This window comes from Salminus brasiliensis, chromosome 17 (genome assembly GCF_030463535.1).
Source record: "Salminus brasiliensis chromosome 17, fSalBra1.hap2, whole genome shotgun sequence".
NCBI lineage: Eukaryota > Metazoa > Chordata > Actinopteri > Characiformes > Bryconidae > Salminus > Salminus brasiliensis.
Genome location: NC_132894.1, coordinates 27,647,538 through 27,673,587, shown reverse-complemented (window position 1 = coordinate 27,673,587; position 26,050 = coordinate 27,647,538). Strand labels below are relative to the sequence as shown.

The 26,050-nt window shown below is 39.1% G+C and overlaps 1 protein-coding gene across 1 annotated transcript in view; it reads left to right on the top strand.

Moving 5' to 3' along the window:
• Positions 1-13,447, top strand: part of cpne7 (copine VII) — a 59,694-nt gene extending 46,247 nt beyond the window's left edge. The window contains exons 12-16 of the mRNA XM_072661203.1: positions 518-572; positions 1,848-1,899; positions 2,397-2,530; positions 5,804-6,040; positions 6,761-13,447. Coding sequence (XP_072517304.1) covers positions 518-572; positions 1,848-1,899; positions 2,397-2,530; positions 5,804-6,040; positions 6,761-6,901 — 619 coding nt within the window. The 3' untranslated portion in view covers positions 6,902-13,447. The remainder of the gene's footprint in view (positions 1-517; positions 573-1,847; positions 1,900-2,396; positions 2,531-5,803; positions 6,041-6,760) is intronic.
• Positions 13,448-26,050: the final 12,603 nt, after the last annotated feature.

Below are 26,050 nucleotides of genomic sequence, written 5' to 3'. Positions count from 1 at the left end.
AAATGTCTTAAATATTTCTCTCTATGAATTATAATTAAAATGTGCCCCATTATAACAGTAGTATATAGGCTAAACGAACATAGCTGTATCTACAAGGTACGTCAAGCTGATCATGCTGGTTTACAAGCTTGGTCACGCTTGTCATAGCGATTGTGGTCTACCAAACTAAAAATTCCTGATGCTGGTCAATAATAAATTGGCCTTTCATTGACCTATTATTATACAAAATCACTTTGACTTCTGAGATATATATGAATATTAAATTATACAATAACCTAATATTTCATTACTACATACACCATTTATTAAAACTATTTTATTATATATTATATTGTGTTATTATAAACATATTAATTAAACAAGCAAATATCCATTTTATTTTTAGCTTAAGAAACGTGTATGTATTCTTGTGGAATAACTGAATGTCTGCAGATGTCCATCAGTAAATTTTCATTTATTTTAATCAAAGCTGATTTGAGGTCTGAAGAGATATTTCCTGCCTTTTTCTTCATCACAGTGACAAAAGATTCTCAGCTTTGGGCTTCGGCGCAAGAATTCCACCCAATTATGAGGTAAGAGTGTCTCTCCATTCATTGGGATTCATCCATCGTCCCTTGATTTAGCCTCTGCTCCCAGTGTTCTTTTCCATCCCTCTGACCTTGGCAAGGCAGCCGTCTGTTGGTATTTGATTTGTGTGTGGGAGTCCATATCTTCCATCTCTGTATTTACCAGTATGCTGGGTCTACATCTATACCGAACTGATTATCATACCACAGCCGCCCACCTTAACACACCGTGCCTGACTCAAATACCTCCAATTTGAACCTTGTAATGGGGTGTATTTTTATTCACAGCTTTTTCCTCCCTTGATATTTCAACCTGGCCAAGGAAAAAGCATGGCAGGATGCCTTGGCGACTCCTGCTGTTGACGGTGTGAGGTCATGGGACTTCATTTCCCATAAGCACATTTGTTTAGGCAGATTGGACCTTGAGAATGGAGAGCAGGCAGTCATTTTAACTAGCACCCTGTGGAAAGGGTTTGAAGAGCAAGGCAAACAAGGAGACAAGGATATTGCTCTGGCTACAGTGTACTGCTACCCAAACAGGAGGGATGAAGTGTAAATAAAGAAATAAAATCCAACTAAATCAACTAAAATGTACTATTATAAATTGAGCATCCCTGTTCTTGTTACATCTACACTCTCAAAAAGAAAGAAGGCCACAAAGGGTTCATTGATTAATGCTATAGAAAAAACAAAAGCGTTTTTTTAATCCTCAGGAAACCCAAGATGTCCATGTATTCTGAGTTGGTATGGAGCAAAATCCTGTACAATCTGCATCCGTGAAGACTTGAGAACCACTGCCCTAAGGAACCTGTATAAAAATAAGATTTGAAGAACCTACACATAATAACATAGTACCCAATACCAGTGTAAGGATCAATGTAAAGAAAACCAATCCCCAGGGATCTCCCAAGGATCCAGAGCTTTGCTCCAACACACATACAGTCAATAGAGATGAAATGTCATTGTGCAAATAACCTTTTTTGGCAAATATTCTGAAAGATTATAATAGAGAATAGAGGCAGAATGTAACTTTTTAGTATCATAAGCCCCTTTTTCTTGCACTGGGTTGCAGAAAGCCATGTTTTTAAGCATTCAAATAAGCCAAACGAGCACTGCATGTTTTTCTTTTTGCCTGCTGCTGCTGTTTTTTTACTCTGTGAGCAGAAGCTGTGACCTTCAAATCTGTTGTGGAAAATGAGAGTCTCTTTAAGACGTAGTAGCGCTGCTGCTGAAGGTGGTGGACTTTACATCAGAGTTTCACCATGGTATCTCTCCCTTTAGGTGTCACATGACTTTGCCATCAACTTTAACCCAGATGATGATGAATGTGAAGGTAAGAGAAAAATGTGCCTTACCAATAAGCTCATGTGTTAGATGCGTTGGAAATGATTAAGGGATGGATTTGACATGATTAGCACTGATAGACAGGACTACAGTTATTGCACTGTAGCTTCTTTGGATATTAATCTTCATGAGAATTCATGTACCTCCTACATTCACTGTATTACACAGTGTCCAGAGAAGAGAGCATCTGTGCAGAGCAGGCCTGACCTCTTTTGAAGCCACTTTCATTGCAAAAGCCAAGAATGAGTTTGGGGCCGTAGAGAATCTGTGGTTTCTTCCATCTCTTCCACAATTCTTCATAGGAGGAAGCCCTCCAAGTTGCTCCTTTTCTTTTAAACTGATTCTGAAAATCTGCTGCTTTAGTTCTGTTGCCAACACTGCCAAAAGCTCCAGCACACCGTTTGGAGATCAACAACTACAACACAACTGAAACTCTATCTTGGTCTGTCTGTCTTTTTCTGTCTGTCTCTCTCTCTCTCTAATCAGAAATTCAGGGGGTGGTGGAAGCTTACCAGAACTGCCTGCCCAAGATTCAACTCTATGGCCCCACTAATGTGGCGCCCATTATCAGCAGAATAGCCAAGCAGGCAGCTGGGAAGGAGCCCATCAAAGACGCCTCAGTGAGTGTGTGCTCCTTACTGGCACAGCCTGTTCCCATTTCAGGACCCCCCAATTTCCATTTCATAAACTTTACTATGCTTTCAGTTCCAATTTGAACTCACCTTTTCAGACATAGTTCAATGACAAATTGAGGAAGTATATGTTTGCATATAAATCGCTTAGCTTCAGGGAAGAGCTTAAGTAATTAAACGTTACAAAAATCAATTTAGGATTTCATTAAATCATCTAATTGTACAAGACTTTACATGCTTTTAGGTCAAAATCAGTTGTCCTCAGGCTTTTCTCAAAAAGTCACATTGAACCCAAGGCCCATTGTGGGCTCTGTTGTTAAGTATTTCGTCCTTGCGGTGCTCTTCATTTATTATTCAATCTTCAGGATCACACCCTCATGCGTGAGTGATCAGGTTTCAGTACATGAGCTCTAACTGTGGAGAATTCAAACGGCAGACTTTGCATGTTCAATACTGGCTGGACCCCCATGGGATATTTAGGCCAGTAATCTATCCAGCACCTCTACTTTTAGCCCATTGACTGGCAGCATGCTGTGCTTGAAACCTGTGGTTGAACCGTTAGAAACTTAAGAGGAATGATGGGCTTCAAGGAAGAGAGTTATGGACTAATAGCTATACCTACTATTTCTCTTACTATTTCTGTGCAGGAAAAATAAGCCATATTTCATTCTTGCTACTCGCTACTGTAGAACTGTACTGCTGGTGTTTCTAATGTCTAAATCTGAAGGCAGGTACTGCACTAAACGCTCAAAAGCATTACCAAAGAAATGTGTAGTAATCAAAATTAAGATGAAACTTGAAGCAAGATGGGTATATTTTTGGTTTGTACAATTTAAGAGTGAAAAAAAAGGAAGAAGCAACATGCAAAAGTGTGGAAACACCAATAAATGTAAGGCCTTAACCTTCGAGTTGTTTTAACATTCTGTATACTCCTTTTGTCCTAAGAATCAGAAATGACCAAAAATAAAGTATGTACACTCGCTGTGTACAGTTTTCATGGAAGTATGTGATAAAGACGATGTTTCACTTACTTTAATGTCTTGTGTTGTCTTAAAGGGTCAATAATTACCTACCTATTACTGGGCTCACTCTAGGAGTAGGTAATTAGCTTTAGTTTATTAGCTTAATAGAGCAATAGCAAGGGTCAGGTGATGCAAATTTTGAAGTTACGTCAAGTCAAGGTTTATTTGTCATTGCACATGTCAGGAAATTCATGCACTGAAGTGTTTGTGTTAAGACTCAGGTAAATAAAATAATATAAAATAAAATAAATAAGTCTTTATCCAGCTCTGAGGGATTTTTTCCTTGCCAGGCTCACCTTTGGCTTAATCACTGGTGGTTTTATGCTTTATATTTTGTTGATTTTATTTCTGGATTTCTGTTGTTCAGTAGTAAAAACTGCTATACAAAAAATTCATCTGATTTGATTGCAAATTCTCAACAGCAGGAGGATCTTGCTTTGGGCTTGTGTTGCAGTCAGTGACAAAATAGTAAAAACAGAACAGAACCTATTATTTTTGTTTCACTTCCATAGTAATTTTCCATAGTAATTTGTCTCATTCATCTTTCCCGTTGGCCAACCTATTGGACTCACCCATTGGGCAGACCCGTGCAAATTACAAGTCATTCATGTTATTAAAACCTTCTTGCACCAAGATTGCCCAGCACCATTGCCTCACCATTGTTTAACTAACATTTAATTTTTTGTTTTTATTTACTTTCTATTTATAGCTTTTAGTATTACAATGCAAGCTGTGATAATATAAATTATGAGCTTTAGTGATTTATTACATTTTTACAAACACAATTCTCATACACTGTATTTACTTACACATATTTACTGCATAAAAGTGATAAACAGCCTTGTCTCCATGAATATCTGCACTAATACGTCTTCACTCTTAAGATGTTTATATAGTGCTATTTACATGCACCGCTCACTATTGAGTCACCTAATATGCTGAGGCACTTTGCTGTCTGTTTACTCCATTGGGGGAATGGTGCATTATGGTGCAGCAGTTATGAACTGGTGCCTTATCATTTTTCATGTTCCATTTAAGATAAAATGGAAAATTTGAATGAGAACCCATCTTCAGTTTTGTGACAATTCAAAAAATTTGTTTAAATATAGACCACAGAAGTCATGCCGTCATTCTGCAGTTGATGTGATGTGGTTTGCCCGTATTTGTAATTCTGGATCTAAAGATAAATGATTGGAAAGTTTGATACGATTTGTCTTATTTTCACGCTTCATGTACTCCAATGCTACTGCAAACTGACAGCCTCTTTAAAAAAACCCAGCAAGCTTTTCTAGTGTAGTCGAGGAGTATTTAAAAGTTCAAACTGGTCATTCACCTTGGTCAAGTTGTGTCCAAGTCATGCTGATAGACCATTAAACTCAAATGAAAACATATGCTGCGCTGGTTGAGAGCTAAGCTGGTCAACCACCTTAACCAGCTTGTTTACCAGCATAGAGTATGTTTACACATAGATATCAAGCTCTTCAACCACCTTGACCATCAAGGACCAGCTTAATCGGAAACCAGTTACCAGCAGAAGCTGGTGTTGAGCCAGATTGGTCAGCAGGGAAGTTGCATAGGTTATGATGCAGTACTCTGTTCTTCATCTAATACTCACTGAAACACGACAGAGCTTTCCCTTCTCAGCTTGCTTTGACAAGCCCTACAAGTTGACCTGCACTCAGGCTACACTGCTCAGCATGACTGAAAGTGGTTTTCACCTCCTTTAATACTTTTGTGGTCATCCTTGATAACGGATCACAAACAAAAGGGATGCAGCCGCTATAGCTGGCTTACTTTGCTGTAAGAAGACTGACGTCTAACTCATGCATGGCAGCATTAGCAATATTAGTGTTACAACTCTTAAACAAACTCGTAATGCAGAGGGATCTGGTGATGTACCGGAGAAGAATGGACACAGAACAAAATGCACAGGGTTCTGATCATATTTATTTACCACAGAAGCTGATTTACCACAGAAGGCGATTTTTTGAGAATCCTGTTCATTTTTGCCATTGAAAATTAGTCAGCTATAATCAGTTATCATGAAATATAGTCATATAAGAATAAGTCAAGAGGCATTTCAGCCAGTGTTTCACCAATTAGAACTTAAATATGGATGGAATTAAGATAAAGACAATAAGTTTATAAATGATATAAAAACAATCCAAAAGAGAATGGAAACTGATGAGTTTTACACAAGCTTGTACCCAGACTGATAAAGACCTATTTTCCCTCCTAGCGATACCACATCTTGCTGATTCTCACGGATGGGGTGGTGACGGACATGGCTGACACGCGAGAGGCCATCGTGAGGGCTTCTTACCAGCCCCTGTCCATCATAATTGTGGGGGTGGGCAACGCCGACTTCACTGACATGCAAATCCTGGATGGAGATGACGGTGTCCTGCGTTCCCCCAAAGGAGAACCCGTCCTGAGAGACATTGTGCAATTCGTGCCCTTCAGAGACTTCAAAACGGTGAGTACATGTCCTCGGTTCTCACTCAATGCCCTGCGGTCACTGGAGATGGAGACAAATTGCAGCCCTTCTGTAGTTCTGATGTATGAGCCCTCCGAGCGCGTCCTCCGATGCGCTTCTGAAACAGCTTTACCCTCAAGTGGGGCCGCATCGAATCAGGCAGGCAGGCAGGCAGCCAGAGAGTCAGGCAGAGCTGAGCCAGTGCTGCAGATGGGACTCCACAGCTTTCCCAGAAGAAGCTATTTTACCCTGTTGTGTGCAGCCAGAGAAAATACATTCATTTCTGAGTTGTGAGAATGTAGACTGCTCAAATGCTTCCCAGCCATTATGCTGCATCTCATTACAGACTCTTGCTGGCTCGCTTCCAGACAAATTCAAATCACACATTTGGGCACCCACCTTTTGTTTATTTGACTAAAAAGCAATTTGCTATGGATTTGCTGTGTTTGTGTTATCTTTTAAGCAGTATATAGATGTTTTAAAAATAGCTTAATCAGAAGAGTAACTTAAAGTAACACTATACAAAATATTTTGGCAACACTTGTTAAACTAAAGTCATATTTGGAAAGAATCCTGTAATATTAGTTCACATGCTTCTCTTACTTTCATTGATGAAATGTATATGTAAAGAGAGTCCTTAGTATTCTCGCATAATGCTGCTTTAAAAGGCAGAATAAACAGCTGTGTCCCTCTGCATTAAGTCTGTATTTGTTTTTTCAGGCCTCTCCTGCTGCCCTGGCGAAGTGTGTCTTGGCGGAGGTGCCAAAGCAGGTAGTGGAGTACTTCAGTCACAAGGCCATCCCACCCATGTGTCCTGTGTTGGATTCTTCTCCAAACTCCATTGCCAACACCCCAGATTAACATTTCCATCCTGAGCCCTGACCTCCGTTGGGTGCCTACACACCTCCCCCCTGTACTGGATGGGTGAGAGCGTGGTTGGAGGAGGGCCACGACGGAGGAAAAGCACCACCACCACCACCACCACCACAAAAAAAACACACTACATTGTTGTGCCGATTGCCATTTTACTCCCCGTTCATACATAAGGTGTTTACACAGACTGAAGTGATGGGTTTTGAAGGCTGGATTTCCTGGGGCTGGCGCTGTGCCTGCTGAAGCCTTTCCCCCCTCCACCTGCTGTACACAGCCATTGCATGAGGACATTTAGGCTAGTAATCTGCACATGCCGCCAGCCAGAGTCCTAGACCTTTGACTGCCGTTGGCTCTCCACAACTGCTCTACAAAGGCCACCTCTGAATTTTGCAGTTTTTTTGTTAATCCTATGCCTTTCAAGACTCTTTCAGGCTTTACCCTGCCAGCCCTGCTGTGCTCATTGTCTTTGGCCCTGTTTTTTTTTACGTTACTTCTGAGCTCCAGGCATTTTTGCTGGCCTTTCATTATCCTGCTTATGGCAGCTACTTAGAGGATTATGTGTGAAGAGAATGGACGATGCAATTATGGTCGTTGTTTGAAATTACTTAGGAACGTATGAAGCAAAAACATCTTTAGAAGATCCGTAATGTGATATATAGATGTGTCTTACAGATATTAGCATGTTCATTAGTTCAGAAAGGTCTGGATCTGCCTGTACGTGATCATAACAAGGATCAATGACTTTGGGAGAAATTTGGAGCAAATGTTTTTCTATGCTTCTTTTGTACAGTCACAGAGTGTGTAAGGGGAAAGGAAACATTCTAGCCCTGATGGTTTTCTAGACAGAACAGTCAATATGGAAACATTTCTCCATTAATATATACTGTAGATTTCTCCAATTGAGCTTCAAACAGTATAGACTTCAAGGGGAGTGTCACAGTGTCAAAATTTCAGCATAATTAAATGATTAAGAAAACAGTTATTCAAAGTGGTTTGTAATAAGGGCATTGTAAAGAAACATTCTGACCTGGATTTCTTTAAAGTGGTTGTGATGTGTACGACACAAATATAGCCATTTTATTTACTATACAAAACCACCCGTGAATCTAAATATACTTTTATATTAATGTCATGTTAATAATGGTTAAATAACAATACCTATTTTTCTTAAGGTACTACTTTGCCTTACAGTGACTTGCATTTACCACTCTATCAAGAATGGTGACATTAGGTATGACATATTATAGACCGATGTACAATACAACGACAATGTATCATACACCTGGGGTCAAGAATCAAGCACCAACAGTACCAATTTCACCCTGGCTGGACATCCCTGGCTGGTTTGCGTGCCTGTTCATTTAAATTCTAAATTTTCCCCGTTTGCATTAGTTAACTAACATTTACTTCACCTTGAGTTCATATTCTCTCTATTATGAGCTCATTCACTGTCCTGCACTACACACACTCTCTCACTTTCTCTCTCTCTCTCTCTCTCTTTCTCCCTCCACCCCCCACTGCCCCAGCTGTGATCTGCCTTCTTGTCCTTAGGTTTCCAAATAGTAAAATCAGGCTTGATTTACACTCATGATGCAGTTGTTTTTTTATTTTCTCTTGTCTGCAGTCTAGTTTTTGCAGCTGTGGTACATTTTTAAAGTTCACCAGTGACCTGGCAATGCTGGCCACGGCTGCTTTTTGAAACTCTACTTTTGCAAAGGTAGTGGGTTTAGCTCCTCAGACAGGGGGCAGTATAATTCTAATGAGATGGCTAAAGGCCAAGCCAAATCTGAACGCCATGTTGAAGGCCCTGTTTTCAGAGGCATTAAAGGTATCAGATGTCTGGTTCCTATCACAACCGACAAACAATTCTGACTGGGAATGTCCAATCAAACCACTCTGAATTACTTAATTTTTTTTTTTTTTTTTTGCATCTTGACCACTTAATTATGTTGATTTTTGAAACATTTCCCTTTACAATTCAATATAGAATCAAGCCAGTGTATGATTATTCTGCCTAAAACTGTGCAACTAAGTTGATTGTGTCTGTTGCTGGTTAATGAACTCTATGCATGATAATAAGTGACCTCACAGAGGTGGATGGGTGTGTTTGGAGAGATTGGGGGGAGGAGGCGCATCCAAATAATTGTTCCTTACAACATTATGCACAGGAGCACCCAGGCAACTTATTATTATTAATAACAATAATGAGTTAATAACAACTTATTATAGATTATTATAAATTCGTATATAGCATGGCTAGTTTTTTAGGGTATTTGGAAAGGTTGGGAACAAGGAATTAATTTAATATTCTTACCAGTGTACTTTAACTGTAAATGTCCAGTAGTACAATGATGCAAATAAAGGGAATATTCCAGCCTCTCCCCATTGACACCTATATTATAAGTGTGCTTTACTTCAAAGGATTTCCTATTCTTTTACATGTATAGGAATGTTGAAATTGTTATCCCTGGTAACTGCCCAAATGCTACAGATGGGGCCCAAATGCTGGAGTATTCCTTTAATAGTGCGACATTCTTCTATTGAAGCTACTATGAATATTTTGGCCTAACCTAATTGAGAAATGACTCATAGATGCTGCCTGGTTGTAGTTGTTGCAGGAGGATATGCATATGGTCAGAATGCCTTGTTGACCATCCAGTACAGAAGCTAGCTGTTTAGAGGCATGTGTGTGTGGTAAATGTCTGTGATGCACTGTAGAAATAGCACAGCAGCAAATTAGATTTTGCGTGAAATAGGAAACAGACACTGTTTAGAGTGGAAAAAATGTGTCTTGGCAAGCAAAACATCTTAAATCTAGTCAATATGTCTATCATTTCTCATTGTGAGATTGTCATAAGAATGTACATATTTAATACCTACATGTACATGTAACATGTATGGTATGTTACTGACATTAGACACTTTTACAATCACATTACAAGTACATAGATTTAGACACCTTCATTACATACAGCCGCTAAAGAGGAACAATAACATAATCTAATGGATTGAAAACACAAACACATGATTGGAGTATACATCATGATATGATTATGAATAAATTAAAATCTACTTAGAGAATAAACAGCCTATAATACTAAACACACTGTCAACACTCATGAGTAAGCCTAATACCATTCTTTATTGATGAGAGTGGTTATGGTCATAAAATATTCATGACTGATATAGAATCTGTGCAAATGAAGATGTAGCTCATCTTAATTAGTTAGCACTGGGTAAGTGTCTATAAAACATTCTAAAAAATTCATTATATTGACTGGTTATTACTGTGTAATGCTCATAAATATTCATAAATAATTCATTTAAACAGTAAATATCTCTTTTATGAAACCTACGTCCAAGAATATATATAGAATATAATATTTTCAGAATTATAGTGTCAAACCCAAAATATTAAACTGAGAGTGACCCTGTGGATGTCCAATCTGTGTCGCCTGAAAATCTCTGACAATGTTCTCTGAATGAGGACGGATTTAATAATAACAGACGGTTTATTTTGAGTGGTTTTGGACACAATAATACACTCTTCTACAACACAGGGACATTCTGTAAATAGCGTTGCTCATATAAGAACATTTTTATGGAGGCAGCATCACTGACATCATGTTCGAGTTAAATGGTCGAGCACAGTACAGCGCGATCACACTAGTCTAACGAACCAGGCTTTGGGTGGGGAGACTTTTTTACACCACTGCAGTAAATACAAATCGTGCTCAGAGTTCCCCCTCAAGAACAGTTGTACACATGCATTTGTTGACAGGTGGAAATGAAAAAGCAAATCTCAAAAGATTACAGAATTGTATATTACAGGACAAATATGACGCTTGTGAGAGGTCTTGTGCAGCTCCACTTAATTGCACTTAAAGTGCAATAGCAGCATTTCAGACCTGGAGTGCCAATGACAGAGACACCATTCTCCCTATTAGAAGTCAATGTAGCATCAACATGATAAAAATCATTTAAAATAATGCATTATGGATTCTTTTCCGTATGGCAATTTGATCTGGTTTGGCTGATTTGGCTTTAATATCATAATCAATCTTAAAATGAGAAATAGAACAGACTACATTTAGGATAATTTCACTTGCCAAGATTATAAAATTATATTTAGATTGACTTCCAGCTGTTTTTCTGCATTTAAGGTCATGTTACAGTGCAAAGGCAATACCATGGATGGCGCCACTGAAGGGAAATCCTATCCACAAACCCACTGGGAATTGAGTGCATTGGGTAATATACAAAAGCCAATCAGGTACCTGTTCTAGATTTTTTTCCCAAAGGAAGGAGCCAAATAAGGTGTCTGACATCACATGATGTTGAGCTTTATTAGTAAATGAGCCTAGAGCAGCGCTGGCATGAATAATCATGTTAGAGGCACATCTCATGGTGCAGTACTTAAATATGGATGGTGGAATTTCCTTTCAGAGAGGGTGAATTGGAACCTTTTTTTGTCATTTTAATGAGCAATTTCCTCCCTTAGAGATGCTTCATTGGGCAAATGATCATACAGCATAATTATGTAGTATTCATGCTACATGATGATTATCCTATGCTGGTGGTCCAGATGGCAGAGTATATGGGGGTTCCACCACCATATCTTTAGGAAACAGGCCCGATGCTTGGAAAAAAACGCTTTGCGGATAGGCCTCAGCCCTGTACCTTTACGTTTGCCTGGAGCTGCCATGAACTTGCTCCTCGGATGATGAAATGCTGTGTATTTGATCCGAGTGGCACCGAAGAGTGGCACGCCATTCAAAGCCATTCTCGCTTGTAGCTGGTAGGAACACAAATGAGCGTATACTCCAGCTTCCCCCTCGCTCCCCCACAACGCCCTGTGCTGCTTTGAAAAGCAGTGCGTTCTCATCCATCTGGCAGAAGAGATAGATTTACCACAGTACATATGATGAGATCAGATGAATGTAAATAGCAGGCAGGCTTTGATCTGTACATGAAGGCTTGATTCTTATAAAGACAATGCTTTTGGAAATATTGCTATTGCTATCACTGGCTGGCATCTCTCTACAATTAAAGCGTAAAGAAGGATCAACTGCGCCAGGACATTCCAGTTGCATCTCCTGCAGTGAAACGGCGGACTTGCAAATTGCATTGAGATAACAGCTGTTCATTTGTTTACCTCTGTTTATTCCTTTATCTGTTTATGCATTTTGTTTATAGCTGTGCTGCCTGGCCACTGTATGCTAATTAATTTGTTATTATTTGCCACTGCCCTCCTTTTTCCGTGGCGGTGGCCCTCATTCCCTGTGAATAATCTGATGCACACTCATACACATACTTGCAGAGGGATACACACTGCACCAGTTAGCAAACCAGCATGTGTGTCTGTGTATGTGTGTGTATCATCACTGTCCAATGAAAAACATGTATCTCTAAAATGGTGACTTTACAGGAGAACTTTGAATAGAAGGCAATGTAAAATAAGAGTTTATTTCAAGTAATTTAGAGCATTTCTATTGGTCCATTCATTCCGAATTATTTACACAGTGTACAGAGTATCTACAGGGTTCAAACAATGGAACCCTGTAACGGAAAAAAATAGAGATACGTGTTTTTCATTTCAGCAGCAATACATATATTAGAGCTGCACGCTAAAAAAAACTGAGATTGGGATATTCTGTTGTTCTGTAATATATATTGTGATATTAAAGATACAGGCATTTTCAGCAGATTTCTCTAGAAGTCTATGATCCAACACTTCATGATATTAATAATGCCGTCTGTGTTTCCAAGGTTGGAATAAAATAAACGGCATTGGGTAGCTAAAATATGTCATGAAAAAAGAAATAGTAGGACTTTTCTTTTTGTATAAAACAAGTCATAGCATGACGTGTAGGGTTTAATTTGCCTTACGTGACCCTGCGATGTGACTATTACACATGTGCGCATTGCATTGCATTGTGCAGCATACATTGTGCAGCCCTAATGTATATATATAAATATATATATATATATATATATATATATATATATATATATATATATATATATATATATATATATATATATATATACACACACACATACACAGAAGCAGCACAGTCTCAGAGACTGTCATACCGAAGTCAGCAGACAATTAGGCAAACCGTGCTCTGGGCCGCCACATTTACATCCCTAAGGTAGCAAGAGTGCAATTCTTTGCAGAAATGAAAAAAAGGCTCATTGTATCCATGTATGCTTACTGCTCTTGCACCTCCCGCTATCGGATTACGGTAAGCTAGGAAATCACTTCACCAGTGAGCTGCACTGTCTTTATCCTTTCCTGCTGGGTGGAGGAAAATGGTTTTAAGAGGGGCGAGCCTGCCAGGATAGCTGATGGTATCTCCTTTTTTGGGACGCTGTAATTTACTGCATGCATTACTGTGTTGAAATGTGCCGTTTGTTCCTTTTTCGAGTATTACGTGGTACGAGGGGAGTCCACCTTTGCCTCCTGCGATCTCAATCTTGTAGTGTGTGCTCCTAATCCTGCATCAAGGCCAATAAAAACCTCTCAGTGAACTGTACTGGACAGTGTTTTTTGGTTTGGTGCATGTGTGCATGCGTGTGCAGACTGGTAATGAGTGGTTTATAATCATAGTGGAGATGCCTTCAAAATTAAACAGTGTGCAGGTACATTCCACAATTAACAATATATTTACTTTTCTCTGTTAGTACTCTGTGCCATACTGATGGTAGTGTATTTACTGGTTGTTTTAGTGGATAAGAACACTGCCTTGCCTCATGGCAGACTAGGGTTTAAATCACAGCCTGAAAAAGCCCACTGTGCTACACCAATAAGAGCCCTACACTCTCTGTTATCTGTATAACATGATTCAAATGTGTGAGTTGCTCTAATGTTAGTGGCAGACAGATGCCATAGATGTATTTATTTGATATATATAGTGAACAGGCTCTAACCAAGCCAAATTTTTTTTTTTAGAAACTCCTTTTTTAAACAGGAAAGCACATGAATAGGAATTTAAATTATACATCACTTTCATTTTAATCTCTGGTAGTGTGGTACGTTGCACTTCCACATGCCATAAATCCTAAGTGAAAAAAATTCAACCAGCACAATGTCAATAAGGGGGCCTGTGGAAAGAGACATCTGACAACCAAACCTACCAAAATCTCTCTTGTAACAAGCAAAGAACCCCACCAATACAACCAAACCGCTCCCAATACAACCATAACATCTCCCAGTATAACCAAAACTTCTCCAAGTACAACCAAAGCTATCACAGTACCAACATATCTGAGTACAACCAAAAACCTTCACAATACAACCAACCCCCTCCCAGTACAACCAAAATTTCACCCAGTACAACCAAACCTTCGCCCAACATCAATGAGTACAACCAAAACCCTTCACATTACAACAACAAAAACCCTCTCAGTATAAACAAAACTACTCCCAGTACAACCAAATCATCTCCCCGTGCAACCAAAACCTCTCACAGTGCCAAAACAGTACCTGGGAAGAGTACATCGCTTTGCAGGACTTTGAAGAGGGCTTTTAGCCACAAGACCATCAGTGAGGTCAGGTACTGGTGTTGAATGTTCTGAATCACTAACACCACTGCGATTACCCCCAAAGGCATTGAGTTGTGCTTCATTCAGAGAATGCAGATGTATAGCTACCTTAAAGTAGTTAAGTCCACTAATTCAAAGAGGGCCTAAATACTAATGAAGGTATAATGTATCATTTCATCCACATGCATTTCTGGCCTTTTGAGAGATACAGAACTATCACTGAAAGTAAAGGAAGCATGTGAACTGATAACACAGGGTTTTCCACGCATATAACTCGGGTTACAGCATTACGCAGTTCTTTCTAGTGTTGTCCTGCTTTCCTGCCTGCTTCTCCAAAGTTAAAAGATAAAAACAGTCTGCTTGCAAAAGGAAGGAAAGCAAGCACCATTCTGCCCCAACTGTATCTTAACATTTATTAAAATATTTGGAAAGACTGGTGACAAATTTTACTATTTGTATTAGTGCAAATGGGGGCAAATTAGATCAGTGGTGGCTGAGTGGTTAAAGCTGTCACTTTTGTTCTGCCCCTAGTTCAGTAGTGTGTGTGTGTGTGTGTTCACTACCACAGATGGGTAAAACGCAGAGGACACATTTTGCTGTACATAGTACAGTGATGAATATGTGCACTTTACCTTTAGTGCTAAGTACTGTACAAAGTTAGTTTTTTTTGATGGATTCCCCCACTCCCCCACCTCAGTTTTCCAGCATCCAGTGACGTCAACCTACCCCATGCTATGGATTCCAAAGAAATCAAGAAAACACAACACTGTAACAAGAGAACTAAACAAACAGAGATATGAGAATAAGACATGATGAGATACTGATTAGACCTGGATACAATAAGGAGAAGTTATGTGGCACACAGAACATGTGGACGAGCACATGGCCAGGTAAACTTAACAGAGAGATAAAAACTGTAGACACAAGGGCAGATATGAGGGTAAGGCGGAGCTATTACTGACACCTCCTCCCCTTTTCCTACTTGCAGTGGGAGACCTAATCAGGTTGCCCACTCCAACAAAGTTAATTGACCCACATGGTGACATGATGATACCATTAACATGATGTGCAAAACCACCATTTCAATTTTCTTTTGTGTGCGCACCCCCAGCCGCCTTTTGTTGCCCTCTGCAAGATGCCGCTCTGGGCGACTGCCCATGTCGCGCATACCTAAATCCGCCACTGGAATGATGAGACTGCTGAGTAATTCTTTACTGAAAGACTCAGCATGTCACCATTGCATTAGCCTTTATGTAACTCATTGTGTGCACCTGGCATGGAACTTTCAATTAAAGGCTTGCTTGGGGCCTTTAAAGCAAACGCCCTTTATTAGCTCTGCCATAACTGCCAAACTGTGAGTGTCTAGGAAAACTGTTTTCAACAGTAGCGACTGTGCTTGTAAAAACCTATCAAAGTGTACAACATTACGATTAATGCCAGAACACATTCATTCAGTCATCATGCTTCCTCCTGGAATCACCGTGCACAAGGCAAGAGCACCATCACAGTGCATCACAGGGTACACACAAACCAATACGTGCACACATTCATACCCAGGGGACAAATTAGCATAACCAGTTCCCCTTCCGTGTGTTAAGGGGTTTTCATGGTTAAATGGATACAGGAGAAATAAATGACTTACCTCACAAAATAGACCTTTTGCAGTATTTTTCCAGTGTGTTCTTAGGTTAAATTCTCAACACTCAAAGTGGATATCACACAGATGAAGTATGAATTGGGCACGCAGAGCCCAAGATATTTTATAGTGCTGCTGTAACAACTGCAGTCAGTCTACTCTATTGTACTCTGTCACAAAGAAAGCATAGGTTTTGTATCTGAAAGGCACTTATTATTCAGAGAGTCAAGTTCCAAAGTTTCATAAGAAGTACTTTTAGTTTTGTGCCAGCACCAAACTTTTATATCTAGATAGTATCCAGATACATTTTTGATGATCTGATCAGCAAAAAAAACCCATATGATTTTTTTTATATATATACAGATTGTTTCCAGATTGATTTTTAATAGTCTTGCCAGCAAAAAAACACATAAAATCTAGTTTTTGCAAATCAGATCCAAACCACACTTGTTTTTTTCATCACTTGCAATGGCCACCTCATATGCAGCGTGATTGAAGTGCGGATATCCGAGACAAGCACCGAAAGGTAGTTACCGACACCTATGTCATTACCACAGTGACCTATGCAGATAGGTTTGTGACTAATCACTAATCACTTGCAAATAAAAGATCTGATTTGAGAAACACATTAAACTGAATGACTGAAAGATTGTTTAGGAAATCAGAAGTTCTTCAAATTCTTTAGATCATTCACCCTGTAAAGTGTAGGCCAAACACACCATATTCAGGTGCTCCTGAAAGAACAGTGCCCAATCCTGGTCTTGTTGAAAAAGTCCAGGCTTGGACACTGTTCTATGAGATCCCTTCAGAGGGTCCTTGTTGAAGCTTGCAGTTTTCTTTGCCTCTGAAGGAAGAAATAATTAGTCAGGTTATTGAAATAAATAAACGTTGTTTTTCCCTCTATGACATCCATTTTGAAGTGTACAGTATATCAGTAGCAAACCCTACAGTGTGTGTCATATACAGTCAGATTTAGCTATCTTTGACAAGTATGAGAACACTCTGTCCATGTGCATTTATCACCCTTTACCAGCTTTAGCTCACTTTGCGGGAGCTTGCTCATTCTGCATTCAGCCGTCAGGCTGAACGACACTAAACCCAGAGGAAAAAGCATATAGAGCGCTTTGTTCCCCTGTTTCCTCACTTTTCACGCTGTGCGATCTCCAACGCTCAAGACATCCCTCAGTGCACCTCCACAAGAATAATCAAACCCGGTCCTCAGAGGCAGTAAAGAGCTTGTGCTTGCATGACAGTGCTTCACACTCAGTGCACTCATTCCTTCTACAGTGCTGGAAGGTCAGATAGGGTCTCTGGTGGTCTCGCTAAAAGACAGTGGGTTCAAGGCCCCTCTCCCCTTCTCTCAATGGCCTTGCTCCATTTACCTGCCATTGAGATAGTCTATGAATAATGGTAGTTGCCATGGAGATAGCAGAAGGCAGTTGGAGGAGAGCCATGGAGAGATGGATTGAGACAAGATGGGTGGGGAGGGGGCTGCCTGGGTGCTGCTGAATAGGCCCAAGTGATTGTTGATGGAAACAAACAGCCTTGATTGTGAAGCTCTGGGCTTTCAGAGGCTGCTAGGAGAAGAAAGACAAACACTCTTCCCATGAATCATCCCGAAAAGACTCAGCACCCTCTCAAACGCTGTAGGAATCTGAGCATCAGGGCTGCTTACATCTGCTGCTGGGACTGATTCATCACAGCCTGTCTGTGGGCTGCGTTTGCACTGCTGATGTAATGGAGTAAGGAAAATACTGAAGACATGTTCCACAGCTGAAATTTGAAAGAAAGACGGCATTTCTGCTTAAAGTTAACCGCACCTGTGCAGGCGCTGTTCGATTGGAAGCCACCATTAGAGACCTTTGCTGGGTCAAAAATGTTCGGCCAATGTGCAGACAGCCAGAGCACCACTGCTGTCAACCACACAAACAGAAGAATGCAACATTTTGAGTGTCTTTGTCTTTAACACTTAACTAAATGTCTATGTAACTGAATGTTACTGAATGTTAAGTTAGATGTGATTATGTAACACTGAAGAGCAGCAGATCATCTCCAGTCTCTGCTAGTGTTCAGAAAACGCAGCCTTTTCTGTTCCAGTGTCTGCAGAAGGAGAGCTCAAACTCAGCACACGATAGCAGAAGAAGCTAAAACCTACAGATGCTTGCTGATTGGAGCTACCAAACGAGCTAGACTAAAAGCAAATGTGGCTACAATTTCTTTAACTTGCTAATAAACACACTGGTCAGAAAGAAAAGCAACACTGTTCAGTAAGATGCTAAAATATGCAGCTTCTGTAAGACATCACAGTGACTTAAATTAGCCAATAAAAACAGAGCTGATTTTTCACAAGCCCACCATAAAAGGAAAATAAAAAGGTGAAAGGTGAAAAGGAAAAATAACAGAGCTAAGATTTGTATAACTGCATCCCAACCACAATCATATATTTACTGTTTAGACATCTTACTAATCATAACTCCATCCCTAATGTTGTATATAATCAACCTAAACTCTTTGTTGCTAGCAGTTTGAGCAACTGTTTGTAATCTGTAGGTGACTTTATAATATAAAATAAACTTTATAATATAAATAAAATGTGACTGAATGTCACATGAAGCAATAAACCATGATAGGCCATGTTTTTCCATTTGGATTTGATTTGAATTGTGATTACAATCGGATTTGTACAGATGCACCTCAAGCTGGATGCTCTGGCTCATTCAGAGACAAAATAACATTGTTGTAAAACCACATCCCAACCACAGTCATATTTTTACTGTCCTAATCCTAACTCCAACCCTACAGTTATAAATAATTAACTTACACTCATCAGTTTGCTAGCAGTTTGAGCACCTATTTGTAACCTGTAAGTGACTGAAAGCAGTAAACCACGATAGGTCATGTTTTACTGTGATTTAACCAAAGGAGCATTTGACACATTGCAAAGCTATGTAAAATCCCCAACTGTGATAAAATTACTGCCTTAAATGGCTTTTTGCTTGATAAAGGATAAAACACATGATAAAACATATCAATGTTCAATTAGTTATTTAATTAATTTAAATAATAATCACAACAAATGTTTCTGCAGCCAAGAAATACAATGTAATGGTCAAGGATTATTTCATGAACAGCACAAAGATTTTTAAATATTTGACAGATTAATATAATTACATTTCAAAGGCTTCGAATCAATATGCTTAATAATATAAAACTTGTGTATAAATATGTATGTTGATTCTAATAAGCTTGTCTTTACAGCTATATAATAATTAGAAAGTGCATCTGAAAAAAAGCTCTGAATAATTGTACAATGACAAGAAAGTTGAATAACTTTATAAAATGAATACACAGAATTTTGAGATAACTTGGAAAGTGATTCTGAATTCATAATTACTCTGAAACTAAAATACACTTCACATGGTAACAAAGCAAATTAAATTCAACTCAAACAAATACTGTGAATTTTAAATGATACAAAGTAAAGCTGAAGAGAAGCAGTGTTTTACGAATCAGTTTTTTACATCAATTCTGCTCGACTTCTGTAAGTCTTTATTGGTTCACCACTGCAACATGATTAAATGTAAGATGCTCTGGAGAACAGCTTCTGTCATATGACATACATGTGTGAAATGATTTCTGGACTTTTTAATGATGTGTATATGTGTGTAGAGCAGTGGAGGGCCCTCTGGTAGTGTAGGCTTCTGTAGAAAACCTATTGATTTCTGAGAATCAGGAATTATTGTTGTTTATGTTACATTTTAATTTGTTCATTTGTAATTAAATTGTTAATTTGTTGTAATTTTATTATGTCACTAAGTTTTATTTTAGTTTAATATCTAGAATGTATCTTAGTTTTATATCTAAATAGACAGTGAAACAAACTCTCCCACTGATTAACGACTTCAGGAGCAGAACTGAAAGCCTAAATGCATCATAAGATTACGTAAGATAACAGATAATACCCACTAATACAGTTTCTAAGGGACAGGGCATTTAACCAAGCATGTTTTAGGTACTGAAAACAAAGAGTTGGAGAGCATCTGGTGGATTCTGAAATAGACTATTCATTTTGTTTTGGAAATTAATCTCACTGCTCAATTTACTTTGCAATAATGCAAGAATGTTCTAAGAGTTTCCAGGCTTGGCGGTATGCATTTACTGGAGTATCTCCTCTGCAGGGATATTGCTTACTCATTCACAGGAACTTTTTGACCCTGTCACAGGTCACAGTAGCAATCCATGCCTGCCAGGTCACTAGTTTGTTGCTCTGAACTCTCTGTGCATAAACCTTTTCTTTTCCTTTGATTTCCACTGTATTTGACCTTAGTTTCATTAGATTTCAAGAGCTGTAATTAGTTTTTATTTGTTGTTTATCACATAACGAGCTGCATTTATTATTTGTTTTATGTTTGCATTCGTTTATGTGCTCTGTGACATTAGAAATGTTTTATGCCCTGGTACTACACTGCACGCGGGGTGCACAATAAACTTTGTTGATCATTTCCTTTATTACTGTAGCGCCTGCCACAAAAATGCATCTGCTACCAGCCTATTAAAGAAGGATTTTTAATTGATTTAGTGTCTCACTGTCTGAGCCGTCCGCGGCAAACTAACCTGGCTGCTGTGCCATTGCGCTCCGGGGACACTGGTGCCAAGCACCTGATTTACAACCACAATTAAAGACTGCTCAGTCCTTCCAAACATTCGCTGGCAATAAAAAGACTGAAGCCCGGAGACCAGGCGGAGATTAGTGAGACATTTATGTGCTGGCCTTGCGTATCAGATTGACTGTAATGCGCACTGGCTCAGGTGGATTCCCTTCTGAAGGAGGGGTCGGGGCCTTGCCATTGATTGGTGTGAGATTCAGTCCCTGGCCCCTAATGAGGAAATGAGTGATTTCTGAGAGTGTAATAGTGCATGTGGAGGTGTAATTAGCTGTCTCGTTTACCCCCCAACGAAGGAGAAGAGTCTAACCGTGATTGATTTTTTAGCTCTGCTCTTCTGCAAAATGTGTGATGTACCTTGCTTCTCTTTACTTCTCTTAACCAACTGAGTAAACCAATGAGAATGATGTTGTCACGCAATTTAAACCCAATTGAGCATGGGTTCCATAAACTGAACAGAAAACCTAAGGGAACAAGGCCCTGAAACTGCAAGAGCTGAATATTGCTGCATTAGAAGCTTGGCAAAGCATCACCAGAGAAGATACTCAGCACCTCAGCACTGTCGATGAATTGCAGACATCAAGCAGCCACTGAAAGTCAAATCACGGCAGACATACATATATTCATACCCAGTGTCCCTTTCCTTTTAAACTGCATTACCCAAAGAGCACTACGTGACACTCACCTGTTCCCTTTCTCTCAACCAGTCTGATACAACACAAGCAATATCATTTACCAACTAATTGCCTACCTGGCTCCAAAAGCATGGATCAATATTTTCTTTATATATTATGTCACATTTGATATGAGTTTTTGAACTGTGGAGGCAACAGAGGGGCATCAGAGGGGCAAACATTATGGAGGGTACTGTACTGCACAGTTTCATTTTTCCATGTGCCTGAGTCACACCTTGGGCTAACGATAAAGTCCTTCCTGAACTGAAGTAGAGCAGGAAAATGTGCAGTGCAGGAGGACAACAGGACCTGAGCTGGAGGGAAAATGATGCCTTAACCTGTTTGATTATCGACCTACCGTTTCATAAAGAAGCAAGGACACAGCTTTGGGCGTTAGCGGTGCTTTTGAATAGTGGTAAACCACATACTGTAGAACTGCTGCTTTCACCTAATTTACCACAGCATAATGTAAGCCAAATACGTTCCTTCATAACCCAAAGAAAAAAAACACTTGAAGCATGTCCAGCAAGTCTTTATAAGGGTGTATCATTTGTGTGCTTGTGTCCTTGTGAGGGCTCATACACAACATACTGAGAACAGCATTTCCATTCAGGGCATCCAATGACTTGCAATCAGCAGTAACAAATGTCATTGCAATGGTGTTTTCTGCACTGCTTTGCTACAGTGCAGGTGAGTAATGGGTTTCTGAGTAGGACTGCTTTAGTAAAAGGCTAATCGTAGCACTAAATGCATCACTGTGGTTTTAACGGCTGGGATTAATGTGCCACTCTGATTTTCAGTTCAGACAAATTTGCCCTCCAGAACTTCAAGCAATCATAGATATGCAGCACTCCTTCTCTCATGTGCTTGTCACACACACACACACATACACACACACACAAACACCAAAAGAGTGTCCTCAAACAACCCTTCATTTTCCATTCCCACTCAAAAGGAGATTGTCTCAAGGAAATAGTCTTTTTAACATTGAAAAGAGAGTGTATTATTATCTTCATTCAAATGCCAAGACAAGACAGCTCTGAGTTGTGCCAATTTTCCCATCATTGTAGGGATTTATCAGCTTTATATGGTCAAATCATACGTGAGAATCACCATTGTTGTACTTTTCTGTTTGCAGTCAGTATGCCTTTTAACAATAAAGGAGCTAAAAGAGGTTCTTTTCAAGCCATAAAAGGACTGCTATTGGTTTCTCAACCAACCTTTTAATGGCTTTTTCAATGCCTCTCTCTATGGTTCAATGGCTCTATTTTAGTAAATGAGTGAATGGGTGAAGCGTTTTGAAGAACCTCTACCAGGGGCGTTTCTAGACTACCTGTTGTACTGGGGCACTCACGGAATTTAGAGGGGCACAGCTGTTTCCCTGTGCATGCCTAATAATATTACTAGTTAATATTACTACTAATCATTTTAATACTCAATAATAATAATAATAATAATAATAATAATAATAATAACAGTAACAATAATGTTAGTAAAATATTTAGTTATTGTTATAATTGCTATTGTTATGATTATTATTATTAGCAGTAGTAGTAGTAGTAGTAATTAGTAATTAGTCAATGTACATAATGTTAGCAATTTTACTGACACTCATTTTGCAGGCTTGTGTTATAAGTGGCCCCTTTGCTATCTAGCAGAAATGCAGTCTATGCTAACATAACTGATGCCTTTGCTAGTTTAATTAATGCCTTTGTGTCAGTGGTCTAATATGTGTTTTTGGTAGGTTACATGGTTATTATTGGTTTTAACCAAAACATATAGCTGTGAGCTATCATTACCTTGTCTGTTGCGTGGCTGAATTTCTTTTAAGTATTTATGAATGTGCATTACTCCATGCAAAAAATGTTAGCTGCTTGTATATTTGGAAGACATTGAGGCATTATGGGAAATGTAATGCCTGTAGTAAATTTGTGTGATGTGTAGTTCTGCTCAGCAATTCAGGATAGAATAGACTTTTTATCGCCTTGATTTTAATGATGCATAACAACATTTTATTGGATATATTGAGTCTAATGGTGCCCCTGACACAGTCTGTACAGGTCCTATAGCCATTAAAGTTTTCCCTCAGAACCATAACCATAGCCAATAATCATTTAGGAATATTTGTTTTTAGTGGTGTATGTAATATTGCGTTGACAGGTTTGCCCTCACAGAGGCAAAATAAGCACAATGTTTTCTGGTAATATTTGTTCCATTAGACATGCATAGGACAGCCCCCCTCTTCCTCTGTCCCTCAGCATGATGTTAGCCAACACAGTATTCCATTAGCTGATGTATTAATTCAACAGATTAAACAACATTTTTTGCATTAATCATTTAGGAATTACAGACATTATTACATTGTTCCTCCACTCAAAAGTGATTGAACAACTAACTAATGAGAAGTTTCATGGTGTGGCCTGTTTCCTTATTATTTCATCTCTCCGTGATAACAGTAACTTTGAGGTGACCAAATCAACAATTTGGTACATTTTTAAAAAATGCACTGGTGAGCTCAGCAACACCAAAAAAAACTTAAAGACCAGCAGATGACTGCTGAATTTTTGTCTTGGTGAAGAAATGCACCTTCACAACATCTACAAAGGTCAAGAACACTCTTGAGGAGGTAGACGTATCATTGACAAAGTTTACAATCAAGAGATTCCTTCATGAATGTAAATAAGGGTTTATTTTCAGTAAGGGTTTATTTTAAGATACAAATCACTGGTAACATCCAAGAACAAACATTTAGAAAAGACAAATGAAACCATTATTAAGTTGAGAATAGAAAAGGAAAGGAATTCATGATCTGAAACATACAACATCCTCTGTCAAACATGATGAAGACACTGTTATGGCATGGGCATGGCTGCCAGTAGAACTGGGTCACTGGTATTTAAGACTGCAGATAGAAGTAGCAGGATGGATTCTAATGTGTATAGAGCTTTATAAATATGCAAGATTGTCCAATCCTTTTTTTAATGTGGGTAATGTGTAAAAAAAACAATATTCATGCAATATTGTTATTAAACCCCTTGAGTTAAAGCTGAAAGTCTACATTTTCAAAAGTTCAAAATCCAATGAGGTAGTGCATACTGGAAAAATCATGAAAAAACCTGGGTAACTGTCCAAATACTTATGGACCTGGTTGTAAAATTTCTTCCACAATAAGTTCTACAGTGGATTATATAATTATTTATACTTATTTATGCAAAATGTTATTCAAAAAAGCACAGGTTTTATAAATTTACCTTTTGTATCTTTTTGCTGTTCCAATAAAAAGTGGATTTTTTTTTTATCTTTCTAACATATTTGGATTGGACGAAGCCTTGCCAAAACTTGCCTGGCAGGATTCTAGCACACTTTCGTGATTGTAGAAGGAAATACAGAGAGAAAAAAACTCAGTGTACGGGTGTAGTGACACTCTACCACTTTCCAAGTTCATTCCACAGACTTCAGTAGATATGTCTGCCTGGAAGAGGAATCTTCCTCACAAGTTTCCATTAAGTCTGAGTGATTGTTGCAGGTGTTCAGTATTTTTTCTCAGGCTGCAACAGTATTAAAAGCTTAAGTACTTTTTGGTAGAGGCAAAAACAAACAACATTCATTCCAAGAAAGCAAATGATCTCATCTGGACTCTTGGCTCCAAAAACAGCTCCAATTATTTTGTGCTTTGCTTTGGCCAATCGGCCTACGAATGTATCCCTGATTGCTTTGCTCATGTGCATGGCAATTCATTTCTGAGCTAACTGAGCACTATCAGACAATCGAAACTGGCTTTCAAGAAGCTTATTTTCATGTCAGTGACCAGTGCTTGAGAATAGACAGCAGAGATGCAAATAAATTGGCGTGGAAGTCAAGCGGCTTAACTGACCTCTCTCTTTCAAATGCATGGAAAACGAGATGAGAACCACTGTCATAAACACATTGCCATTTTCAAAGAGAGAGCCTGACTTACAGTGACAACCAAAGCAAAATGAATCGCAGCAGAAAACATTTACTGCTTTCTAGTAATCTGTAAAGTATAGAACTAGTCTCTTTGGCCACATTGAGTTGATCAATTTAGCTGAGCCAATTAACCCAACCACTTACTAGGACTCCCTCTATCACTTGCAATGCTCCCGACACTCCTCTGAATTATGAGTCAGCCACTGCCTCGCTTTGAACAGCTGCAATGCAGCATCACTAGGCAGCTAACATGCTTGAAGGAAAATGCCAAATCCCCAGCTCTGATACATCAGTCAGCAGCTGGCTAGCATCACATTGAGAGTGATGAGAGAGCACCATCCACCCACCCAGAGAGGGAATGGCCCTAATGTGCTCTCTTTGGTTCTTGCTGCTGATGGCAAAGCAGCACAACTCGCAATCCTTGGGCCATAGTGTCAATGTTAGTCTGCTGAGCCACTCTGAGCCCCTGAACAAATCTAATTATATAAAGTCTTTTCTTTCAGCTGTTTTTTTTTGTATCTTTTAATTCATAACACACTACCAAAAAAATCCTCCATTTTCCTTCAAAGGGAAGCATGAAATGTCCCCCCTAACAATGACCTAGATGGCAAAATTTAATTTAGCAATTAAAAGCTCAGGCTGATGGATGTGCTTTCTCTGTACCTCA